The sequence below is a fragment of the Rhinolophus ferrumequinum genome, chromosome 4 (genome assembly GCF_004115265.2).
Source record: "Rhinolophus ferrumequinum isolate MPI-CBG mRhiFer1 chromosome 4, mRhiFer1_v1.p, whole genome shotgun sequence".
NCBI lineage: Eukaryota > Metazoa > Chordata > Mammalia > Chiroptera > Rhinolophidae > Rhinolophus > Rhinolophus ferrumequinum.
In genome coordinates this window covers 53,799,505-53,819,117 of record NC_046287.1, presented here as the reverse complement: position 1 = coordinate 53,819,117, position 19,613 = coordinate 53,799,505, and the positions used below count along the sequence as shown (strand labels likewise).

General features: G+C 44.5%; 1 protein-coding gene across 2 annotated transcripts; it reads right to left on the bottom strand.

Annotated features, from left to right (window-relative positions):
- Window positions 1–1,145: 1,145 nt before the first annotated feature.
- Window positions 1,146–18,975, bottom strand: NAXD (NAD(P)HX dehydratase). Of its 2 annotated transcripts, none has more exons than XM_033104741.1 (10): window positions 18,901–18,975; window positions 15,767–15,917; window positions 13,397–13,442; window positions 12,689–12,777; window positions 10,647–10,755; window positions 6,641–6,691; window positions 6,450–6,554; window positions 5,511–5,631; window positions 3,988–4,108; window positions 1,146–2,981 (listed from the first exon to the last, which is right to left on the bottom strand). In XM_033104741.1, exons 1-10 carry the CDS (start codon window positions 18,944–18,946, stop codon window positions 2,831–2,833), a joined length of 990 nt encoding a protein of 329 aa, XP_032960632.1. In that variant the 5' UTR covers window positions 18,947–18,975; the 3' UTR covers window positions 1,146–2,830. The 2 variants fall into 2 exon arrangements, with proteins under 2 accessions (XP_032960632.1, XP_032960631.1); XM_033104740.1 differs by having other exon boundaries at window positions 18,774–18,966.
- Between the last annotated feature and the right edge of the window lie 638 nt (window positions 18,976–19,613).

Below are 19,613 nucleotides of genomic sequence, written 5' to 3'. Positions count from 1 at the left end.
AGTCCTAAGTGGGGGCCAGAAGACATCATGGGAAGGACAGGTGGGACCTGCAAATGGGGCGAACAGGGCAGCAGCCTCCAGGACACCCCTTTTCTGGGGGGACCTTGGGGCGATGTGGCCGTGCGGCCTGCTCTAAAGCAGGAGCAAGCAGCCCGTAACTCAAGTGCTGGAATGGAGACGGTCATTACTTGTGGCGTAACCTGGATGGCAGGCCTGAGAGCAAGTCACAGGTATGGCACACGTGGCCAAGGTGTGGGAGGCACTCGGTGGACCACCTGGGGCCCAGGTCGCTGGCAGCCTTGCTCTCGGTTCCCTTACCTTTCTGCCGCAGGTGGGGAGCTACCGCTGTTCAGTGAGCCAGCAGGACGCAGGTGACCCTCTTGCCGCTTGCCCCACCTCTCAGGTCCTGGCCAGGGACAGCTTCAGGCAGGAGATAAGCAAGCATACGCGAGGCATAGCTGAGGATGGCTTGGTGGCCGTTGTCATGACCCTGAAAGGCACTGGTGTTCCTATTCTACATATAAGGAAACCCACTCAGAAGCTAACTTGCTAAAAGTGACCCAATCAGTCCATGGCAGAGTGAAGGCCTCAGATGGCAAATAGGTCCCTTACAAGGACACATCCAAACAGGGTCGATTCAGTACTGGCGAGCAGACTGTCCTCTGATGGCCAGACACTTAAGCTGCCTATCCAGTACTTCCATGCTGCCGTCCTGGTCTCAGGAAAGCCCCCAGTAAGAGAGTGTCCTTAGCTGGAGCTAGTGAATACACACAGGTTTGTAAAAGAACAAGGAAGCAATGGCTAATTTCACTTAAAAATACTGGTCCCTGGCTACTTACCGTTTCCCCAAAAATAAGACCTAGCCGGACAGTCAACTCTAATGTGTCTTTTAGAGCAAAAATTAATATAAGATCCGGTCTTACATAAAAGACCCGGTCTTATATTACAGTAAAATAAGACCGGGTCTTACATTAATTTTTGCTCTAAAAAACACATTAGAGCTGACTGTCCGGCTAGGTCTTATTTTCGGGGAAACATGGTAGGTATGCCTCCTATCTCCCTTCTAAGCAAAGGGATTTTGTACTTATTCAGAGCAAAAACTTTAACAACCAACACAGGAGTAGTCCCTATGACTAATAAATTTTATTTTCTATATAGTGAATAGCAACATTTCATTATTCTTCAAATTACTTCATTTTAACAATATTGGTAGGCCCTGCTCAAAAACACTTTAGATACATAAAAAACTTAAATATTTTTATCTCCCTTGTACCTGACAATATCTTCAACTTAGGAAAGTTGAAAGATGGGTTCTGGCTGTTTAAGAAAAAATGTAAAACTCTACATTGAAATAAAGCAGGTCTGCCTTTTAATAGTTATAAGGATTTAGATGTAATACTCCAAAATAAAAATGTCCATGACAGTTTTTCTGGAAAAGTTCACATAAGTAGTGAGGCTTCTAGAGTTAGATGTGAAATAAGTTACAAATATTTTTAAAGAAATCTTAAAAGTTCATGGCCAGTTTCAAGAAAGAAGGACCGTTTGGGGTGAGGCGTCTGAAGCACCAAGCTTCACCCAGCAGTAACTAGCAAGAGCAGACCGACTTTTAAAGGGACCGGACAGGTCTTACCTTTATAGAAGACATTTATTAAACAGTAAGAGTGCACTCAAATAATGTGTTAGGAACCAAACCCCACAGAGAAATGACGACTGAAAACAGGTAACACTCAGGCCACTAAGAAAACCACCCGTACAACCCTCCACACAGACAACTAAATGAACCAGAGGCTAACAAGACAAGAAAAATCTTCATTTACTACTATTTCAGAGAAATCACCTTCTTTAATGGAAACTGAATCTTCCTGAGAAGCCACAAGGACGGCCGTTGTGCGCGGGAAGCAGGTATGACTGCGCGGGAAGCAAGTATGACACCGAAGCTCAGTCCTTCCAGGGTCTCCTTGGAGCAGCTCCCACTAGACCCAGCATCCCGAAGCTTTCCACCCGAGAGCACACCAATGGGCCATCTCAGGAACAGCACGGTGACACTCGGGTGTTCTTCCACTCGTGCACACTCTGCTGGGCCTCGTCAGCCAGCACACGCACTTGTGTGCAGACATGGAGAAGTAGAAGACACCAGAGCCCCCACCTGAGCATTCAGGTATCAGTGTCCCATTAAGTTTCCTTCTCTGACTTTCCCACAGTGCCTCCAAAAGGATTTCCAAGGTCAAAATGATCACTGACTATTCTGAATACTTTAACCAATTAATCAAAATAACCAATGCTTCGTATTTCTGCCCAGACCTTTTCAACATAATCACTATTTAAAAAACAAAAATGAGCTAAAGAATGAATGCCCACCCCATCCTTTGGTGGGTCTCAACTGAAAAAAGAAAAACGCATCATTCACACAGACACTTGGAAATGACCGACTGGCTCCCTCTGAGAGGACCATCTAAAACGGGGAACATATGGCATAAATGAAAGGAGCAGGAAGTGCGTCAGTAGAGAGAATGAGAAGACATAAGCTCAGAGACTAAACCAGAAGTCTGCGATCTTGGAATAAGCCCACAAATTCAGCTGACCTGGTCAAAGACTTTCTCATTCTTAAGTGATTTTCCATTTTTTTCTCAGTTATTGCTGAGAAGCTAAGAAAAGGTCAGGAATACTTTGTTTAGACTCATTGTAACATCTCAAACTGCATATTAGTTTAACCAAAAATTGCTGCATTCTTAAATTCTCTACGTTGACCCATCATACATCCTAGACGTGCCTTTTCCCGTTATGAATACAATCTCTTCCACCATGGTGCCCACTTCCTGTTTGCACTGGCTCAGGTTTCGAAGAGTCTGTTGAATGCAGATCCAATTTCTGCGATCATGTCGGTGGTGGTGGTGGAGCGGCCGTGCTTCTGGAAGGCTTGGTGGTTGCACTGTCTTGTGAGGGCACATGCGCCGAAGGCAGCCACGAGGAAAGGGCTGAAACTGGAGGGCAGAGGCATTAGCAAGGTGCTGCTGGATGCGGGAAGTCCTTGCCTCCATGGCTGCATCAGACACCAGGGGCCGGAAGCCACCAAAGGCTCTGATTTCCTTCCTGTTTCTGCCCTGAAACCTCAAATTGGCAATTTCGAGTGTAATACGCCATTGAGGCATAACAGCTTTATTACAGTTACAATAACCATTAATCCCAATATTGACATTCCCTGACAAAAGAGAATCACATAAAAAATACCTATCTGGAGAAAGATTAGAACACAGCAATTTTCCCCTAGTGAACACCAGACCAGAACTTACTGGTTCTAGTTTCAAGTGCTCTTTAGTGCCCAGGATGTGAGCGAATATTCAGGATCTAAGAACACAGGTTCTTTACCATTACCAGACTCCCGCTATAGCACCCCTCCTTTCCATGTGCATATGCCCAGCTGGGTGCTCCCTGCCTGCCAGGTGTGCTGCAACCTCACGGGCCCAACATGCTTTACCAGGTGTCAGGCAGGGCCCCCAGCCTGGGACATCCCACCCCAGCATGTGCAGCCATCACTGTCACCATGATGGTGTCAAAGCCCACGCTTAGAATTCTGCTGCTGCTTAAAGAAAACTCACATCTTTTCAGGGTACCATTCACTGTAAGCTCTACGCCGCCTGCATGTTTTCTAGTTTAATATTTTGTTTTACAGAGGGTACGCATCAGACCTAGAACAGTGTCCTCCCACTTGGCTGCACATTCGAGTTAACTGGAGGGCTTTAAAAGCGAGGGAAGCTCCAGAGCCTATCGGCATCAACTAATGGGGAGGGCCCAGACGTTTTACAGTGTAAAAGCTCCCCGGGCAAACGTTCTGGGATCAACCCCTGTCCTGGGATTTCTTCCACATCACTAACACCAGTATTTCATCTGGAATGTTTCCAAGCAGTTACTTATGAAATGTATGCGCTACTGAAATAGCTTACGTAGTTAAAACATTTCCCAGTAGGACAGAGGAAGGTGTGGCCATACCCATTTGTTTTCTCAGGGCCGGTGTGGAGCGCCCAGTGCAGCAGGACTCCCAGGGAGCCCGACAGGAGGTCTCCTTGCCCACCACACCTGCGGTTACTGCCCAGCTGGCTACACTCGAGCACTGCAGACAAAAGCAAGAAGGCGTTAGAGTGGGTGGCTCGTCTCTGCTCAGGGTATTCCAGGTCATCCATGGTGCTTCCTCATTTGTTCTAACAAGGAAGCGTCTCTTCTATAGGAGAGGAAACCAAGGCAGGCAGAGCTCGGACTGCCCCAGAACCACCTGTTTAGTATGGTGATCTGTGGAGACACGTAGGACTCAGAACCGCCGAGGGATCTGCGGGAACAGAGATCAGAGAAGAGCACAACGGCACAGCACACACCGGCCGCAGGTCTGCAGGCTCCTAAGCCCACGTCCACCAGGGCATCTCATGCGAATCCACCTTCAAGGAGACGCGCACAGTGCTAGCGTCCTGAGTGGACCTGGCCGGTAATCCTCTGGACTTCATTTATGCTGTATCAGGAGAAATTTCTATTTCTTTGGAAAATATATTGAAAACAGGTTGTTATATGCTCTGAATGTGTTAGTCCAGAGCACCTTCCAGCAATTAAAGAACCCAAAGGTTTTAGGATCCCTGACAACACTGCGTTTCCTGCCCAGCATCTGAGAGACAAAGTGAGTGTGTGAGCGCACATGTAACTAAGGACGCCTTCTGTGCTCTGCTGGCCGAGTTCCATGGCCTAGTCAGCAACTCGACACTTAGGCGACACTTCTTTGTATTAAATTCTAAGAAAACTGATGTGCCTTTTGCCTCCTGATCAGATTTTTAAGGGAGCATTTCTGTTTTCAGAGAGTTAGAGATGTTGTACATTCTCTGGTTAGGAGTCTCACTGCGTAGACACGAGCAAGTGCTGACGCTGTGTCTCCGCGCGCACCCCCATTTGCTCTCACTCAGCAGACCACAGGTTCCCATGGGCGAATAACTGAAGAGTTGTCACATGAAGCACCTGGTGAGTCTCACCACTAGTGTCAGCTTCTAGGACTTCTTCACTTTCCAGTCATTTTTATAAAATAGGACAAGATGTAGTAAAATATTCAAATAATTGCATTTATGCTGTAAGCAAGATGGAGGTGGCAGGTCCAGGAGTCTGGAACAACACCTGCTGTTACAGCACCTTCCCCTGGGCTGCTGCTTAAAATCCTTAACAGAACTTTAGCCTCTGCACCTGGTATCACCTAGGATCAGCCCTCATGCCTGTCGCTTCCCTTTGCAGAACAGTGAGAAATAAAAATGGACTTGGAAGAAGTTGTGTTTAACAAACTCCTCAGGAAGTCCCTGTGTGGACACACGTAATGCACATGTGTGTGTGTGTATGAGCCATGAATGACTGTGTGTGACGTGTGAACGTGTGACACACTGAGGACACAGCACCTGTACCACGCGTGAATGCGGTTTTCTTTGGGCTTGTACCCAGCATGGCCACACTGGCTGGCTTCACGTGGCGTGAAGTCCAAAGCCACTCACCCTGTTCGCCATCGGAGATCACATCCTGCTCCCCTTTCTGGACCACGGTCACATTCCCCAGGGCCTGGCTGAGCCTCAGCACAGCTCCACGGCGATCACCGCTGTCCACAGGGTCTCTCAGCTATGACACAGGACACCACATACAGACACGCTGTCATCAGACACGTGAAACGAGCTCACAAATGTGGGACACAGTGAATGTCCCGCCCCATCCATCCTGATCCTCTAAGGGGATCCCCCAGGCACCTGATAGCTGAGTTCTGCTCCACCCCCCCCAACCCCACAGACACGTGCACTCCATCCACTAGGTGGAAGGAGGCCCAAGGTATCATGGACAGCAAGTCCTCCAGGTGATGCCAACAACAGGGCTTGAGGCAGAAACACTGCTCTGGTGCCTGTCTCCTGCCTCGTCGGACCAAAGGTAAAGACCACTGCTCACGGCTGGGATTTTAAAGTTTGCAGAAGTGATGAACTTCGAATGATAATGCACTAGTACCTGTGGGGCACTTGGTGTGTAAGGACTCATGGATGTACACACATTACTTCATCTCATCCTCACAGATCCTATGAGGCAGATGCCATCGTTACCCACATTTCACAGACTACAGGTAACGCAGGACAGGAATGGAGTGACCCTCACAGAATACACAGCGGGAGGGGCTGGCTGACCCCAGAGCCTACCACCCCACCTTTCATCCCATCAAAGATGCACCGACTGGAAGATGCCCATCCCATAAGCCACCAAAAACAAAACCCAAACCACCGTTAGCATGTAAAAGAACGTGCACCGTAGAAAAGCATGCATCTGCTCGCCTGCCATCTGCATTCTGTCCCTGCAGATGCACCCGCGGGACCGGTGGGCACAGACCTACACAGCGTGTCGCCCACCCCTCCTCAGGATGCCGAGGACGTGCGCCTGGTCTCGTGGTCAGCACTCACCACAGCTTCAGAGAGTCTGCTGAACTCCACGTGGTTGGGAGTAAGAATGGCCTTCCGGTAGCCTTGGATGAGGGTCAGCTGCTGGGTGATCAGCCACAGCCCGTCCTGCACAGAACAAGGCCTCCCGTTTACTGCACGATCTTGGGGGCTTGGCTGTAAGGAGGGGACAGGAGAGGAGAGGCCACACTCACTGCGTCAATGACGATGGGGATACCTCTGGCCTTTGACGCTTCTAAAATGCCCTGTGAGAAAAGGAAAAGCCGTCACCTATCAGAGGAATTAAAAGAAAACGGAGCAATTCCTTGAATTTCCACATCAGCTCATCAACAAATAGAAAATAATAAAAGTAAATGCATAAAACAAACGAAAAATCCAAATGAACCGACAGTCCCTTTGTGAGGCAGAGCACAGGAAACTGAAAACATAAGCCCACGGGCGACATGACCAGCACTGGGTCCCAGGTTAACCCAGGAAGCCCTACCCCAAGCTAGCGTCTCCAGATTTCCCATAGATACTAATCCTCACGATGAGAGTTAAAAAAATCTAACGTCTTAGGAATTCCCCAAATCATCAGCTTTTATGTATTTTTCATAACACTTTGTGTTTTAAAAAAAATGAGTGACCATACTAATAAACAAAATCACTTCTCTCTGAAAAGGTTACACTAAGTTTCGGAGATTTTTTTGCTAATATATATATTAGCAAAAGAATGAAATATATACATACATACATACATATACACACACACACATATATAAAATCAACATACGGTTGCTTATTATTATGAACCAGCATAAGATTACACAGATATAGAGAGTGCCAAAAAAACGTATACACATTTTAAGGAAAAAACTGTATTAAAATTGTAATACAATAAATGACACTAGCATTCCTTTGATTAGCGCCACCTTTTGAGCAAACATCATACCACACATTGCTACTGTAATTCAACTCAACTATGAAAAGTAATACACACACATCTTTTAAAATGTATACATTTTTTGGCTCCCCCTAGTATATTGCAACAACATGTAAAAATGATCTCTACCTGATACAGACACTTGATAATAGAAAACATTAAAAGAGAATAACAAAACCAAAATAAATGGTAAGCAGAAATAACTTACAACATTAAAAGATAAATCCACATATATTTAACTAAGTTACCATTCTGAAAATGCAATGTGAAAGCCCACAAAGCGCCCTGCCTGACCGACCGGCTCAGTGGTCCTTTGCCGACACCGGTCAGAGCTCTGGGAGTGTTTCCAAAAGCCCCTTCAAATGAGGGTCAGGGTATGGGCGCTTCGTGGAAGCTTATTACCTTCTTTAACAATGAAGATACTCTGCTTGCCTTTAGTTTGGCTTTATTGTTAAAACTGACTTGGCTCTTTCCAATTCAGATTTTTCAATCTCTGGTTTCGTGTTGCAGTGTTTGCCTTCATCTAGCACCTTCGTCTCTTTGTACTTTCCCCTTAAAGTTCTTACAAAGCACAGCCTAAAGTGAATAGTCAAACACTGGGAAATGTGAGTCAACACAATGGCCAGTATTTGAATAACGTAACATCACAAAACATGGGTTTCCTGGCATGGTTAAGAGCACTACACAGAATCACGCATCAAAGTCACCCTTGTAAGGGACTGATTTGCTTCCATCACTCAGAGGATTCGTATGAAGTGCACAGTGCATTTAAACTGCATTTGCAAGGATGGCTGATGTCAGCAGCAGTCGGGCCATGAATACACACTTATAACAAGGCAACAGCTCCAAGTGAGACCGGCTGCTGATACCATCATGACACTCTCCAAAATGGCAGCTTCACCCACCATCTAGTTAATAATACAATCTAAAATAAGAATGACACAGAAATGAACAATCTACACCCAGATCAGAAAAGTTTGGAGGATGGCTGAGAAGCAGTGCTTTGTCTCCAATAAGACACACCTAAAATAAAATAAGGAGCATGCCCCCAGTAAGAGACCAGGCGGAAGTGAGAAGGAATGACAGCACGCCACAGCAGAGTCCTGGCAAGGGCAGCCTGTTGGTGGCACAGTAAAGTGCTATAGCTCTTTGATTCAGCAACACACCTTGTAGAAATTTATCCTAAAGAAACTACCCAAAAGAAATGGACAAGTATGTATACAGAAATGTTCCAGATATCACGAATATCAAATATAATAAAAAAAAAGCTGGAAACAGCCTAAATGAACTCGTTAAATACATTATTGTATACTATGATGTAGCTACTAAAATATTTAAAAGATATTAAAATTAATGTATGATATAATAAAATGTAACAAACATAAAATATGTAATGTAAATAAATATAAAAAGTAAATAACTCACATGGAAATGCATAGGCCCCAGAATAGCCAAAACAATCTTGAAAAGAAAAAAGTTTGAGGGCTTCACAATTTCCCACTTCAAAACTTACTGCACAGCTAATGTAATTAAGACTGTGGTACTGGCACAAAGATAACTATACTGGCTGTAGGAACAGAAACGAGAGCCAAGAAATAAACCCTTACATTTATGTCAACTGATTTTCAACAAGGATGTCCAGACAATTCACTGGATGAAAAGAATCGAGCAAATGGTGCTGGAACAATTGGATATCCACTTGCAAAAGAATGAAATCGGGCCCCTTCCTTACACAAAAATTACAATGGACCACAGACCTAAATATAAGAGCTAAAACAATGGAGCTCTTACTATATAGGAGTAAATCTTGGGTTAGGCACAAAACCTTCTCAGATAAGACACCAAAAGCATAAGTGACAAAAGAAAAATAAACTGAACTTTATCAAAATTAAAAATCTGTGTTGCAGACTATTAGGTTGGTGCAAAAGTAATGAGGTTTTTGCAATTTTTAATCTTTTAAACCGCAATTACTTTTGCACCAACCTAATATCAAGGAAATGAAGACAACTCACAGAATGAGAGAAAATATTTGTAAATTCTATCTCTCATAAAGGCACTGTATTTAGAATATACAAAGAATTTTAAAGCTCAATAATTAAAAAGACAAGCAATGTTTTAAATGGGGAAAGGATATGACACACAGGCAGTGTCGGAGAATGCCAGGCAGAGAACACAGACATGGGCTGCCATGTAGTCTGTCCTCTTTGTTTTCCCTAATTCTGGCTGGTATTTGTTTCACCTTTTTGAGGACAAAAAATTACTTTCATGTTTTTTAGAATAAGGCATGCACAAAATGAATTTTCAGTACTAAAGAACAGCACACATGATCGATGAAAAGGTAAATGAACGCAGATGTGCACATGAGGGTGACCTAGGGTCTCGTGCCCACCCCGCATCACCGAGTGCCTGGCCAGGCTGTGTGTTGCTGGTTTTACCTCAGAAGGATGGCAGGGAACGAAGTCAAGCCACCAACCAAGTGCCTTGTGCTGCCTGAGGGCCAGGGTTTTCTAGACCCAATGAGCACATCAAGAAGGTTGGAAAAGCACCAGGTTAAGAAATCAGACTAACAGAGCTTTCAAGAAGACCCCGCTGACAACACAAAGCTAGAACCAACAGAATACCATTTGTGCTTTTATCTAAATGTACAACTTACCGCAAAAGTAGTTGTTAGAGAAACTCTCAGAAATACCCTCCCCCACTCGGGTCATCTGTGACAGTGACTCTGACTGTCCCTGCTGTAGCGTATACTGTATCTAATCGGGCACTACGCAAAGCATTTTATAAAATGTGGCTCTCAGTAACCCCTGGGGGTGCAATCACCCCTTTATAGAAAAGGCGCAAGGCCCAGGAAGCTGAGCAAGCTGCCAGGGTCCCCAGCAGGAAGGAGATGGTGCTGGAAGGGGAACTCGAGGCTGACCCAAACCCTGGCCACTGCTAACACTACTCAGTCCGGATGCTGGATTTTCCAACACATAGTGTGCAACACACATAAACACCAGGGTGACATCATGAAACATCTGAGCAATTCCAGGGACTTCTTTCTGCGACAGTATAAAAAAAACCAGTGCCCCAAGAGTAATAAGGAGATTCCTTCAGCCCAGTTTTAAGTTCATTACCACCTTTTTGTCTAATTCCTCCTCTATCCTCCAAACCAAATTTTATCCATCTTAATTATTCCATGAAATTAGCACACAGAACATTAAACAGTAATTTGAAAAGATAAAAGGTTTCTGTTCTGACATCCCAGGAAAGACCTGTTTAGTAATTCTATCTATTACCTTGACATTTCCAAGAAGAACGTCATCTCTCCCTAGGCCAGGCCCCACGACCAGGGCATGCAGTCGGGGCAGCCACTTCTCCACTTCACCAACGGCATCAGGACTGTCACTAAACAAGGAAAAGAAGGGCAGAACACTTTACTTAAAATTGCATTTATTTGTTTATTAATGAAGGCTCAAAATACCAGTATGGGCCAGAGAGCTGTGTCCTACACAACTAGACTGAGTTAACAGTGGCTTGAACCGGAGTGTGTGTATGTGGGAGGAGGGGGGAAAGGCGGAAGAAGGGGGAAAAAAATAGATGGTGCACATCCATTAGGAATGACACACACAAAAAAACAACAAAAAAAAACAAGACTCATGAAAAAAAATTTAAACATGTTAGAATAAGCTACATTGTGGCTAATTTCAAAATAACCTTTGGCAGTTTCTTTCCATCACATGGGAGTTCAGCAGTGTAGACTTTACACACTCACAGACTGTCCCCTACATCAGACACACTGGGGGAGTCATCCAAGAGACCTCTGTGACTGGTCCCTTTAAAACATCAAGAGTGCCCCTCTTTAGAACAAGACCTGACAGCTGTACAGGATTTTGTTGTTTTTTTCACAACACCTTGCTGTTCATCATCTTATTTCTCAGACTCTTAGAACCCACTCTATAAGGCAACTAAACACATGCCCAAAACCCAACTAGAGATCATACCCCCACCCAAACCTGCTCCCCCAGTCTCCCAAGCTCATTAAATGACAATTTGCTCAGGCCAAGCCCTGGGTGGCATTCAGGACCCTCTTTTCTTTGAATACCATATCCCACCAGTCAGCAGATCCTGGGGCTGTACTTGCCAAATGTACCCAGAATCTCACCCAGTTCTGTTTCTACCCCATCACATACCTCTCACCAGGATCTTACAATAGCCTCCCAGTGGGACCCCTGCTTCCACCTTGGGTCCCAAGAGCTTGTTCTCAACACAGCAGCCAGATGAGACTTTTAAAACATACACCGGGCCCTGTCGCTGCCCTGCTCAAATGCTCCAGCAGCCTCCTCATTTATCAGAAAGCCAAAGCCTTACAATGACCTTCACAATCTGCAAAGCTTGGCTCCGAACCTCTCTGGTCAACGCAACCCATCCTGAGCAGCCCCGAGCGTTTCCCAAAACACCTGCAGCTTGAGCTCTTGCACCAGCTCTTCCCTGGGTACGGAAGGGCCTCCCCGCCCTCCCCACATCTGCAGAACACGCTCCCTCCCCATCTTCAAACCCTGACCTGAATGCCACTCTGCGCCACTGCCCACGCTCATCCACTAAGACTGCACCCAGGGCGCACGCACAGCGTCACTCCCTGGCGCCCTCCCTACTCCCCTTCTCCCCGTGGTCCTTCTCACCCTCTGACACACTGTCCTGTGTGTCCGTCTCCGGAGCTGTGTTGCCCAATACAACAGACAACAGCCACACGTGGCTTTTAAACTTAAAGTAAAAACGCTGGTCCTGAGCTCCACTGGCCATATTTCAAGTGCTCAGTAGCCATAAGTGTTCAGCAGCCACCGTGCTGGACAGCACTAAGGGAGACCACTTTCATTATGGAAGAAAGTTCTAGGGCACAGAGCTGTCCTAGAAAGAGGCCGCATGGGAGCAGGTGTTTCTGTCCGCTCAGTTCGATGCTTTCCGCATGGGGCCCAGGAATCTGCAGAATGAGTGAAGCGTTTGTCACCAACTGACGCCCTCATCCCTGCCACCGCGCCCTGTCCACAGACCTCTCCTGGGCCTTCGAACCCCAGCCATTTCTGACAGGCCTCAGGGGCTCGTCCTGGGCGTGTCAGCCTGGTGCTCAGACCTCATCCCACGCTGTCGCACAAGGCTGTCTGTCTGTCTGCTTCTGACAGCAGACAATGGGCTCATTAGAGTGTTCTCCTTTCTCCTGAAACCACCTATCTACCAAGGCCCGTACACGCTCCTTAACACAGGCTCTCAGAGTCCATGTGAAAACGCCACACAACCAAGGAGAGTCGCTGCCATGAAACACCCCACATGCGGCCCCACTCACAGAACTGGGTGAACAATCAGCTCCGGGCTGTACGACTTGATCACGGGTGCGGCCTCTCGGGTACAGAACACGTGGGATAAATCTGCACCCTAAGAAACGAGTACAAGAGGCTGACTTAACGTGCGACTCGCTCAAAAGATACCTAAAGTGGTTTTAGCAAGAGCCGCTCACAAGACATGTGGTGTTCAACCATTCACAGTACACAGCACTACCCGTAAAAGAAAAATATCCAATTGTAGCAGTTAAGCTACAGCTAGGAGGTTTAGGAGGAGAAGGCGTAACATAAGAAAAGGCCTTTGCTGCCACCTAAGAGGCAGGTCCCCCAGACCAGCGCAGGCTGTCCCACCTCGGGGCTTCACGGGAAGCAAGCAGCACACTTCACATTAACTGCCCACGGGGCGGTCAGGACTTAATCAAAAGGCTCGGGCAACTGCCACAGTCAAAAGATGTCATCCGCTTAAGCTAGGACTGAAAAGACATCCCAAGGTCACTTTGGTCAAGTACAATTCTCATAAGACTTCAGTTTAAAAAAATGAGTTCCAATCCAAGTTATTTTGTCACTGCACAAGAGGTCAGGATACATTTAAAGGTATTTCTCTTATCCTGAAGGTGTTAGATTTTTATCAGAAAACATTTGTTTTAATCATATTTAAATAACCCAATTCCTTACTAGAAAAATCCTAATAAAGAAGCTATAAGTAAACATACCACTTTGAGAGCTGAGATTGCTGCAAAATAGGGGGCTCCAGTGTACCTGAAAAGAAGACATTTACAGTCAAAAACTTCTGAGAATGAGGGAAGCACACCAGGTTTATTAATAAATTATATAGAGATGAAGCACCCAGCACTGGGCCCAAAACCCCGAGTAGGTGCTCAGTAAATGTTCAACAAACCAGAAAAGTCAGTCTTTTACCAAAGACCTTTGTGCTATGTCAGGAGAGGCAAATTCGGGCTCCCTGTGACAGCGGGGTCCCTGTAATGGGTATGTTCAAACTGAAGGCTTGAGGTGATGGTTTTAAGAATTCATACATATGTTGAACTTATTAAATTGTACATTTTAAATACCTACAATTTACTGTGTATCAACTAGATCTCAACAAACCTGTTAAGGAATTAATCTCCTAGTATAACATAGTTCAGCAAGGTTGCCAGATTTCTATCACCGAAAAAAAGAAATAGCATTTTTCTCTATTAGGAATTATAGATGACACTTCTCTCTAAATTAATCATCATAGATATAAAAAGTACCTTACCAGAAATGCACACATCTACAAATACAAGAAAATGCACCACCATCTAAACAAACCTGGGGTTTTTGTTAGCAATGAAGATGGGGATTTACATTACAGAGAAAAACCCAAAAATTGAAGGTTTAAGAAGACAGTGAGTTTCCTGAAGGTGTCTGCCAGGAGAGAGTGTGCCTGAGGTGACCACCAGCCAGGGCAGCCTGCACTGGACAGTACCCGCGGAGCAGGACCCGTTCTCCGAGGGCAAGAGTAAGCAGAAGCAATGGTAGTCTTGATCTGGGGCCACACAGACACCAAGGCCAAACAAGAAGAGACTCTCACACTTCCCCCTGGTTCCCATCCTATGGGTCTACAATCCATAGGAACTCCACTTTTAAGATCGTTTCAAGCACAAAAGGAAAACTCTTGAACTTGGCATCAGATGGTGACTATACTTTTATGTCAATTCCAAGCAGTGAAGTTTTGCTAGCCCAGGAAAAACAAACTGGGGAAAATGCGTATTGCGCTCTACAGAGCAGGCCCACCAACACACCAGAAATGCCAAAGGACAAGGCATGCAAGAGACACACACACGCACACATTCTCTCTCACCCCACAACATGAACACAAGTCCCATTAACAAAAGAAATACACTAAAATAACACAAAATAGGCTGCCTACTGGACAAGGAAAGGCTGCGAATACCCACAGGACGTGAGGGGAACAGGTGCCTGTTGGTGGCAGACACACTAGTGCAATTCTGGGGGAAGAACAATTCGTGACGCTCACCAACACTTTAAATGTCTATGTACTCTGCTCCAGTAAAAATTCTTCCAGGAATTGATTCCTCAGCTATAACCACATGGGTGCACAGGAGATAATATGTAAAGGGATGCCTACAGACAGATTGTTAATTGAAAAAAAGAATAGAGGTAACCAACTGCCTATCAACAGGGAACTGGTTAAATAAATTAGGGCCCATCTGAACAATGAATGCCATATACCCATTTACCCACTTGTAAAGAATCAGTCTATATGAATCAACATGGAAACACAAAGTAAAATGAAGTGTAAACATAACAAATCTTAGAGGTATATCAAGTAGACTCTAAATGTGAACAGGTTTATTTCCCTTATTAAAAAGAGCAGTCACTGTCATATTGGGTAGAAACAAAATCTCGTTACGTGTTATTTATGGAAAATGTACCTAACTATATGATAAACCATTAAAAATATAGGACTAGGCAAAGAGCACATACATGCAAACACAATGTAAGCAGAAACAGAAATACTAACCAAGGTCAAATTTAATTCGAAGGCCTTAGGAATCATGTACAAACATGGACAAATGATAAATCTTTATGTATCAAACAAGACAGCAGCAAAATATATAAAACTAGAAGAGCGAAGGCCTTAAAAAAAAAAGCTGGGATCTGTCAAATTTCATAAATGACTTCCAGGAATATCTTTATTTAATTACCAGAGTAAACCACGCAGATGTTGAGTGTTTTTATCCTCATTACAAAAGTAATACATGCTTATGGTATGAGTCTAGTCAATTCAGAAAAGTACAAAACAAGAAAAAATAGTCTCCTTCCCTGACTATAGGCGGAACCTTAACACTGACACACACCACTGAAGAGCTCAATCTGGGCCCCTGAGAGTTTCTCCTATTCAAACAAAAAGGTCATGATTAAAAAATACCAAGTGTCATAATATCAGACCACATTTGGAAATGATTACCGAGGTCCAACCAGACAGATGGATGAACGAATGGATGGCTGATAGGTAGGTAGACAGCCAAATAATAGAGACTGATTGTTTAAATACCAACATTTTCCATGTCACTTACTCTTGGCTGCCTCCAACGATGCCTATTCTTCCATCTTGCCCTTTGTGCTTCTTGGTAGTTAGAGGAGGTATAATATTTCTCACCAACTGAAAAGTATTTTCCATATCCTTTATCGCTTGTGCTTTATGCAGCGAAAATGTTCTTTTTAAAACTGAAAAAAAGAAAATGAAATCACTGAGAATGGCAAACATCTATCAGTATGTATAAAAAACAGAAACCTAAACAAAATAGCCCATTAACCGAAATACTTCCCCAAGCTGACTTAACATGAATGCCACCGATTTTCATCCAATGGTTTCATTATTTTGTTTCTGTAAGCAAATAATATTCAGAAATTACAACACAACAATAACACGTATATACCAAGTTTGTTTTTGAAACGTATCAGACATTTTGGAAGTCCATTCCATCTTTCAGAAAGTTTTTTTTAATGCATCATTAACTAATAAACTACAAATATTTTATGTCAATCTTCCTTTAAGTTTATCAGGTCTCTTCTTTCAAACCGGAAAAGCAACCTCCCATTTGTTACCTTCCACTGTCATATTCAAGTCTGACAGATGCATATTATTCCCAATTTAATTTTCCAGTCCTATTTCCAACACTTGATTAGATACTAATTAAAAACCTCAAAATTGCACTCTAAATATAGAACATATCTTACATTAGGTTCAAAGGCATTTGAATTGTCTTTAAACAGCTAATATGAATTGGCGTTTCTTGAAAACAAGGCGCCCAATATTTTTATCCTTCCAGTTAGCAGCTGAGAAAAATCAGACATGGGTCACAAGTTCAATGAAGATCAGAAACTGGCTCAGCTCGATATAGTAAAACAGCTTTACCTTTAATAACACTCTAACAGTTTTACTTTTTATTCAAAAGTATTCAAGTAATTTTCTTTAATGAGTAAATGCCCCCTTAGCCGATAGTTGTATATCAGATGCTTAGACCCCAAAATGTAAAGAGAATAGTAATTACTGTCAACCCAAACACCTTTCACCTTCTTCCAAACCAACACAGGATTAAAACTCAAAACAGAAGCACTGTAAACCTTTGGCCAAGAAAAAGCACAAGTAGGCTGCGCAACAACCAGTACCACTGGCTGATCCCTGTGCTCCTGACGTCTTTCCTCTTAGCCAGTGACATATCCGCAGTACTGACTCAGAGCCAGTCCCCCACCCTGACTCAGAGCCAGGCTGCAGAAGGCACTGAGCTAGCAGAGCAACCCCACTCTCTCTCCTCCTCCCCCAAAATTCTCAGCTCCCCAAATGCCAGTCCACACCCCGAATTCCCAGACTTCCCACTGTCTTTTTGCCATACAGTTACTGTGAAATGCTCTCTCCCAGTGCTCCCTCACGAGCTGCATGAAAGGAACCAGAGCTGTTATAATCAGATTTAACGACGGCATCACTGACTGATGATGAGCAATCCATGCAGTCATGAAAATGCTTGCCATGTATTCGTTTCAAACGTGAACATATCCAGCTTAACAACATGACTGATCAATACAAGAACATCAGAGAATGGTCACTCTTTCAAATTCCCCAGAACAGAAATACGGCTGCTTTTTAAAGTCTAGAAATTGTAAAGATAGAATCCAGACTTACCATTCACTCAAGGATTGTTCTGGGTTCCTTACTATGTTTTGGGTTTATCAGACATCGTCACTCAGCCCCACACAAAATATCCCTAAAACCACCCCACCACCTTTTGCCTACACAGAATGTGGTACAGCTCCCACCTGTGGCTTAAAGAGAGGGTCTGCATGTTTTCATGTTGGACCCTCACCGTCAATTGACTGAAACAGATTCTGGCACAACATAAGACACTCAATAAATGTTTGACAAATTAAAGGCATCTTGATTCACTCTCATTAACAGTTTACTCTTCTTCTACAAATAAAGAAACTGAGGCATAGAGACAGACCTGTGAAGATGCCTCAGTCCGTAATGCATAAGCCAGGGCAGAAGACACCATTTTATTAAAATGCTGCTATTTTAAGGTAAAAGAAATCATTTTTCTTTAACCAAATATTCACCCCACCAACCAAAAGATAAGTCTAATCCTTCTCAAATACTTTCTGAAACTATTCGGGAGGGGAAAAAACAATCACAGTTGAGAAGTACAGCATTTTCATTTTTCAATTGGAACTCTATGAATGCAAAGTAAAATACACATTGCTCACCAGTGTTCTGTCCCGTTCACCTAACATACCTGTTAGCGAAAGGGCCAAAGAAAGGTCCATTCAATTTCCCTACTTCACACTGAATCTCAGTTTAAGCTGGCTTACTGACACACACCATTTGGATGTATCCACAGAAATATTTGAAAATAAACATCAAAGTTCTGAAGGATAAAAAGGCCTGGACAAGAGATAACTTAAAATTTATCCTATTAAGTAACTTTGTCTTCAGGACAATTCTGAGTCTGGAACAACAGGTCAAACTGGTCTGGTTTGTTTTAAAAAAGTGTGGCTGAGGAAGGCTGGATAATTACATAGATTTAAGCCTGGGATTGGGCCGTTTTCTAGAATTACTTGCCACTTTCAACTTTCTGTGATACCAATGTTTCTTTCTGCCAAACGTGCTTTAAATTAATGTGAACCATAACTAATTCGGAGAGCCTGAAAAGCAATCTTTAAGTTAACTAAGACACCCTAAAAACTAGGATGGGAAGTCAGAGATCCAGAGCACCCGCTTTTTTGGTAAAAGTTCAGTAAGTCAGACTAATAATGAAACCTCAAGCAACCTCAGAGAAATCTTGCCAACTAATCACACTGTGTGAATTTAAGACAAACAGCTACCAATAAAACCTCTGAATAAATTGGTGCCTAGAAGCCGCTCTGCTGCTGGTGTGATTAGTGAGGTGCAGAAGCTGAGGAACCCCTCACGACTCCTCAAAACGTGTGGACCTATGATGCCTAAAAGCAAAAGGTCAGAATTCCGTCACGATTCTTCTCGCCACGTCGCAAAGCGCCCAGCCCCGACAGGCGACCGCGGCCGGGTACCTGCGTCCAGCGGCGGCCCGTAGAGCGCGAGCGCGGCCGAGAGCAGCGCAACAACGGCTGCGCCGGCGGCCGCAGCCCCGACGCCCGCCCGAGGGGCCATGTCCAGGAAGGCCGGTACTGGTCTTACCTCGCTGGCAGGCCCGGACCGCCACCCAGCAAGGACCGACAGCCATCAGCGGACTTCCGGGCTCCCGGCCGCCCCCGCCGGAACTAGTCCGGCGGACTTCCGGGCTCCGGGCTGTCTCAGCGCCGCTACCGGCAGCGGGCCGCCAACTCACGGTAGTCTAGGATTCGGCCTCTCTCCATCCTTAGACTGACCTCCACTAGTCATTTATTCTCGCCCATGATTGACGAGCTGGATGCCCAGTCCGGCCTGGGCCCCAGCTTGTTCGCTGGAGTTTCGCTGTCAGGCAGATTAGGAAATCAGGATGAGTCTTAATGGTTTAGGGTCTGGGTTGCTTTTACCGGTCCTTTTTTGGGTAAGGGGCACTATAGAAAATAACTGAGGTAGGTAGGTAGCTGCCCAATTGACAGGCGGTGCATTTTACCATTTCAGCTACCTACACCGTAACTAGAAAGCCACAAGGGAAAAGCTTTATTTTGTTCTGAACTGCGTCCTCAGCATCCAGAACGTGGCACATAGTAGGTGCTCACTCTTTGTTTGTTGACATATAATTTACATAACAATAAAATTCACTAATTTTAAGTGTACAATTCTATGAATATTAACAAATGTAAATAATCACGTAACCACATTCATGATCTAGAACATTTCTATCAACACACCCAAATCATGGTTTTGATGCTATTATAAATATTATTTTAAAAATTATAATTTTT

Bases quoted from the DNA above. Each gene is read 5' to 3' on its own strand.
- NAXD (XM_033104740.1), bottom strand. From the start codon at position 18,873: ATGGCCCCTCGGGCGGGCGTCGGGGCTGCGGCCGCCGGCGCAGCCGTT. The intron at 10,756-12,688 runs GTGAGTGGGGCC...TTCCTTGTTTAG, and splicing joins CTGATTGTTCACCCAGTTCT to TGACAGTCCTGATGCCGTTG. The intron at 4,109-5,510 runs GTGAGTGGCTTT...TTTTGTCTGCAG, and splicing joins GATCTCCGATGGCGAACAGG to TGCTCGAGTGTAGCCAGCTG.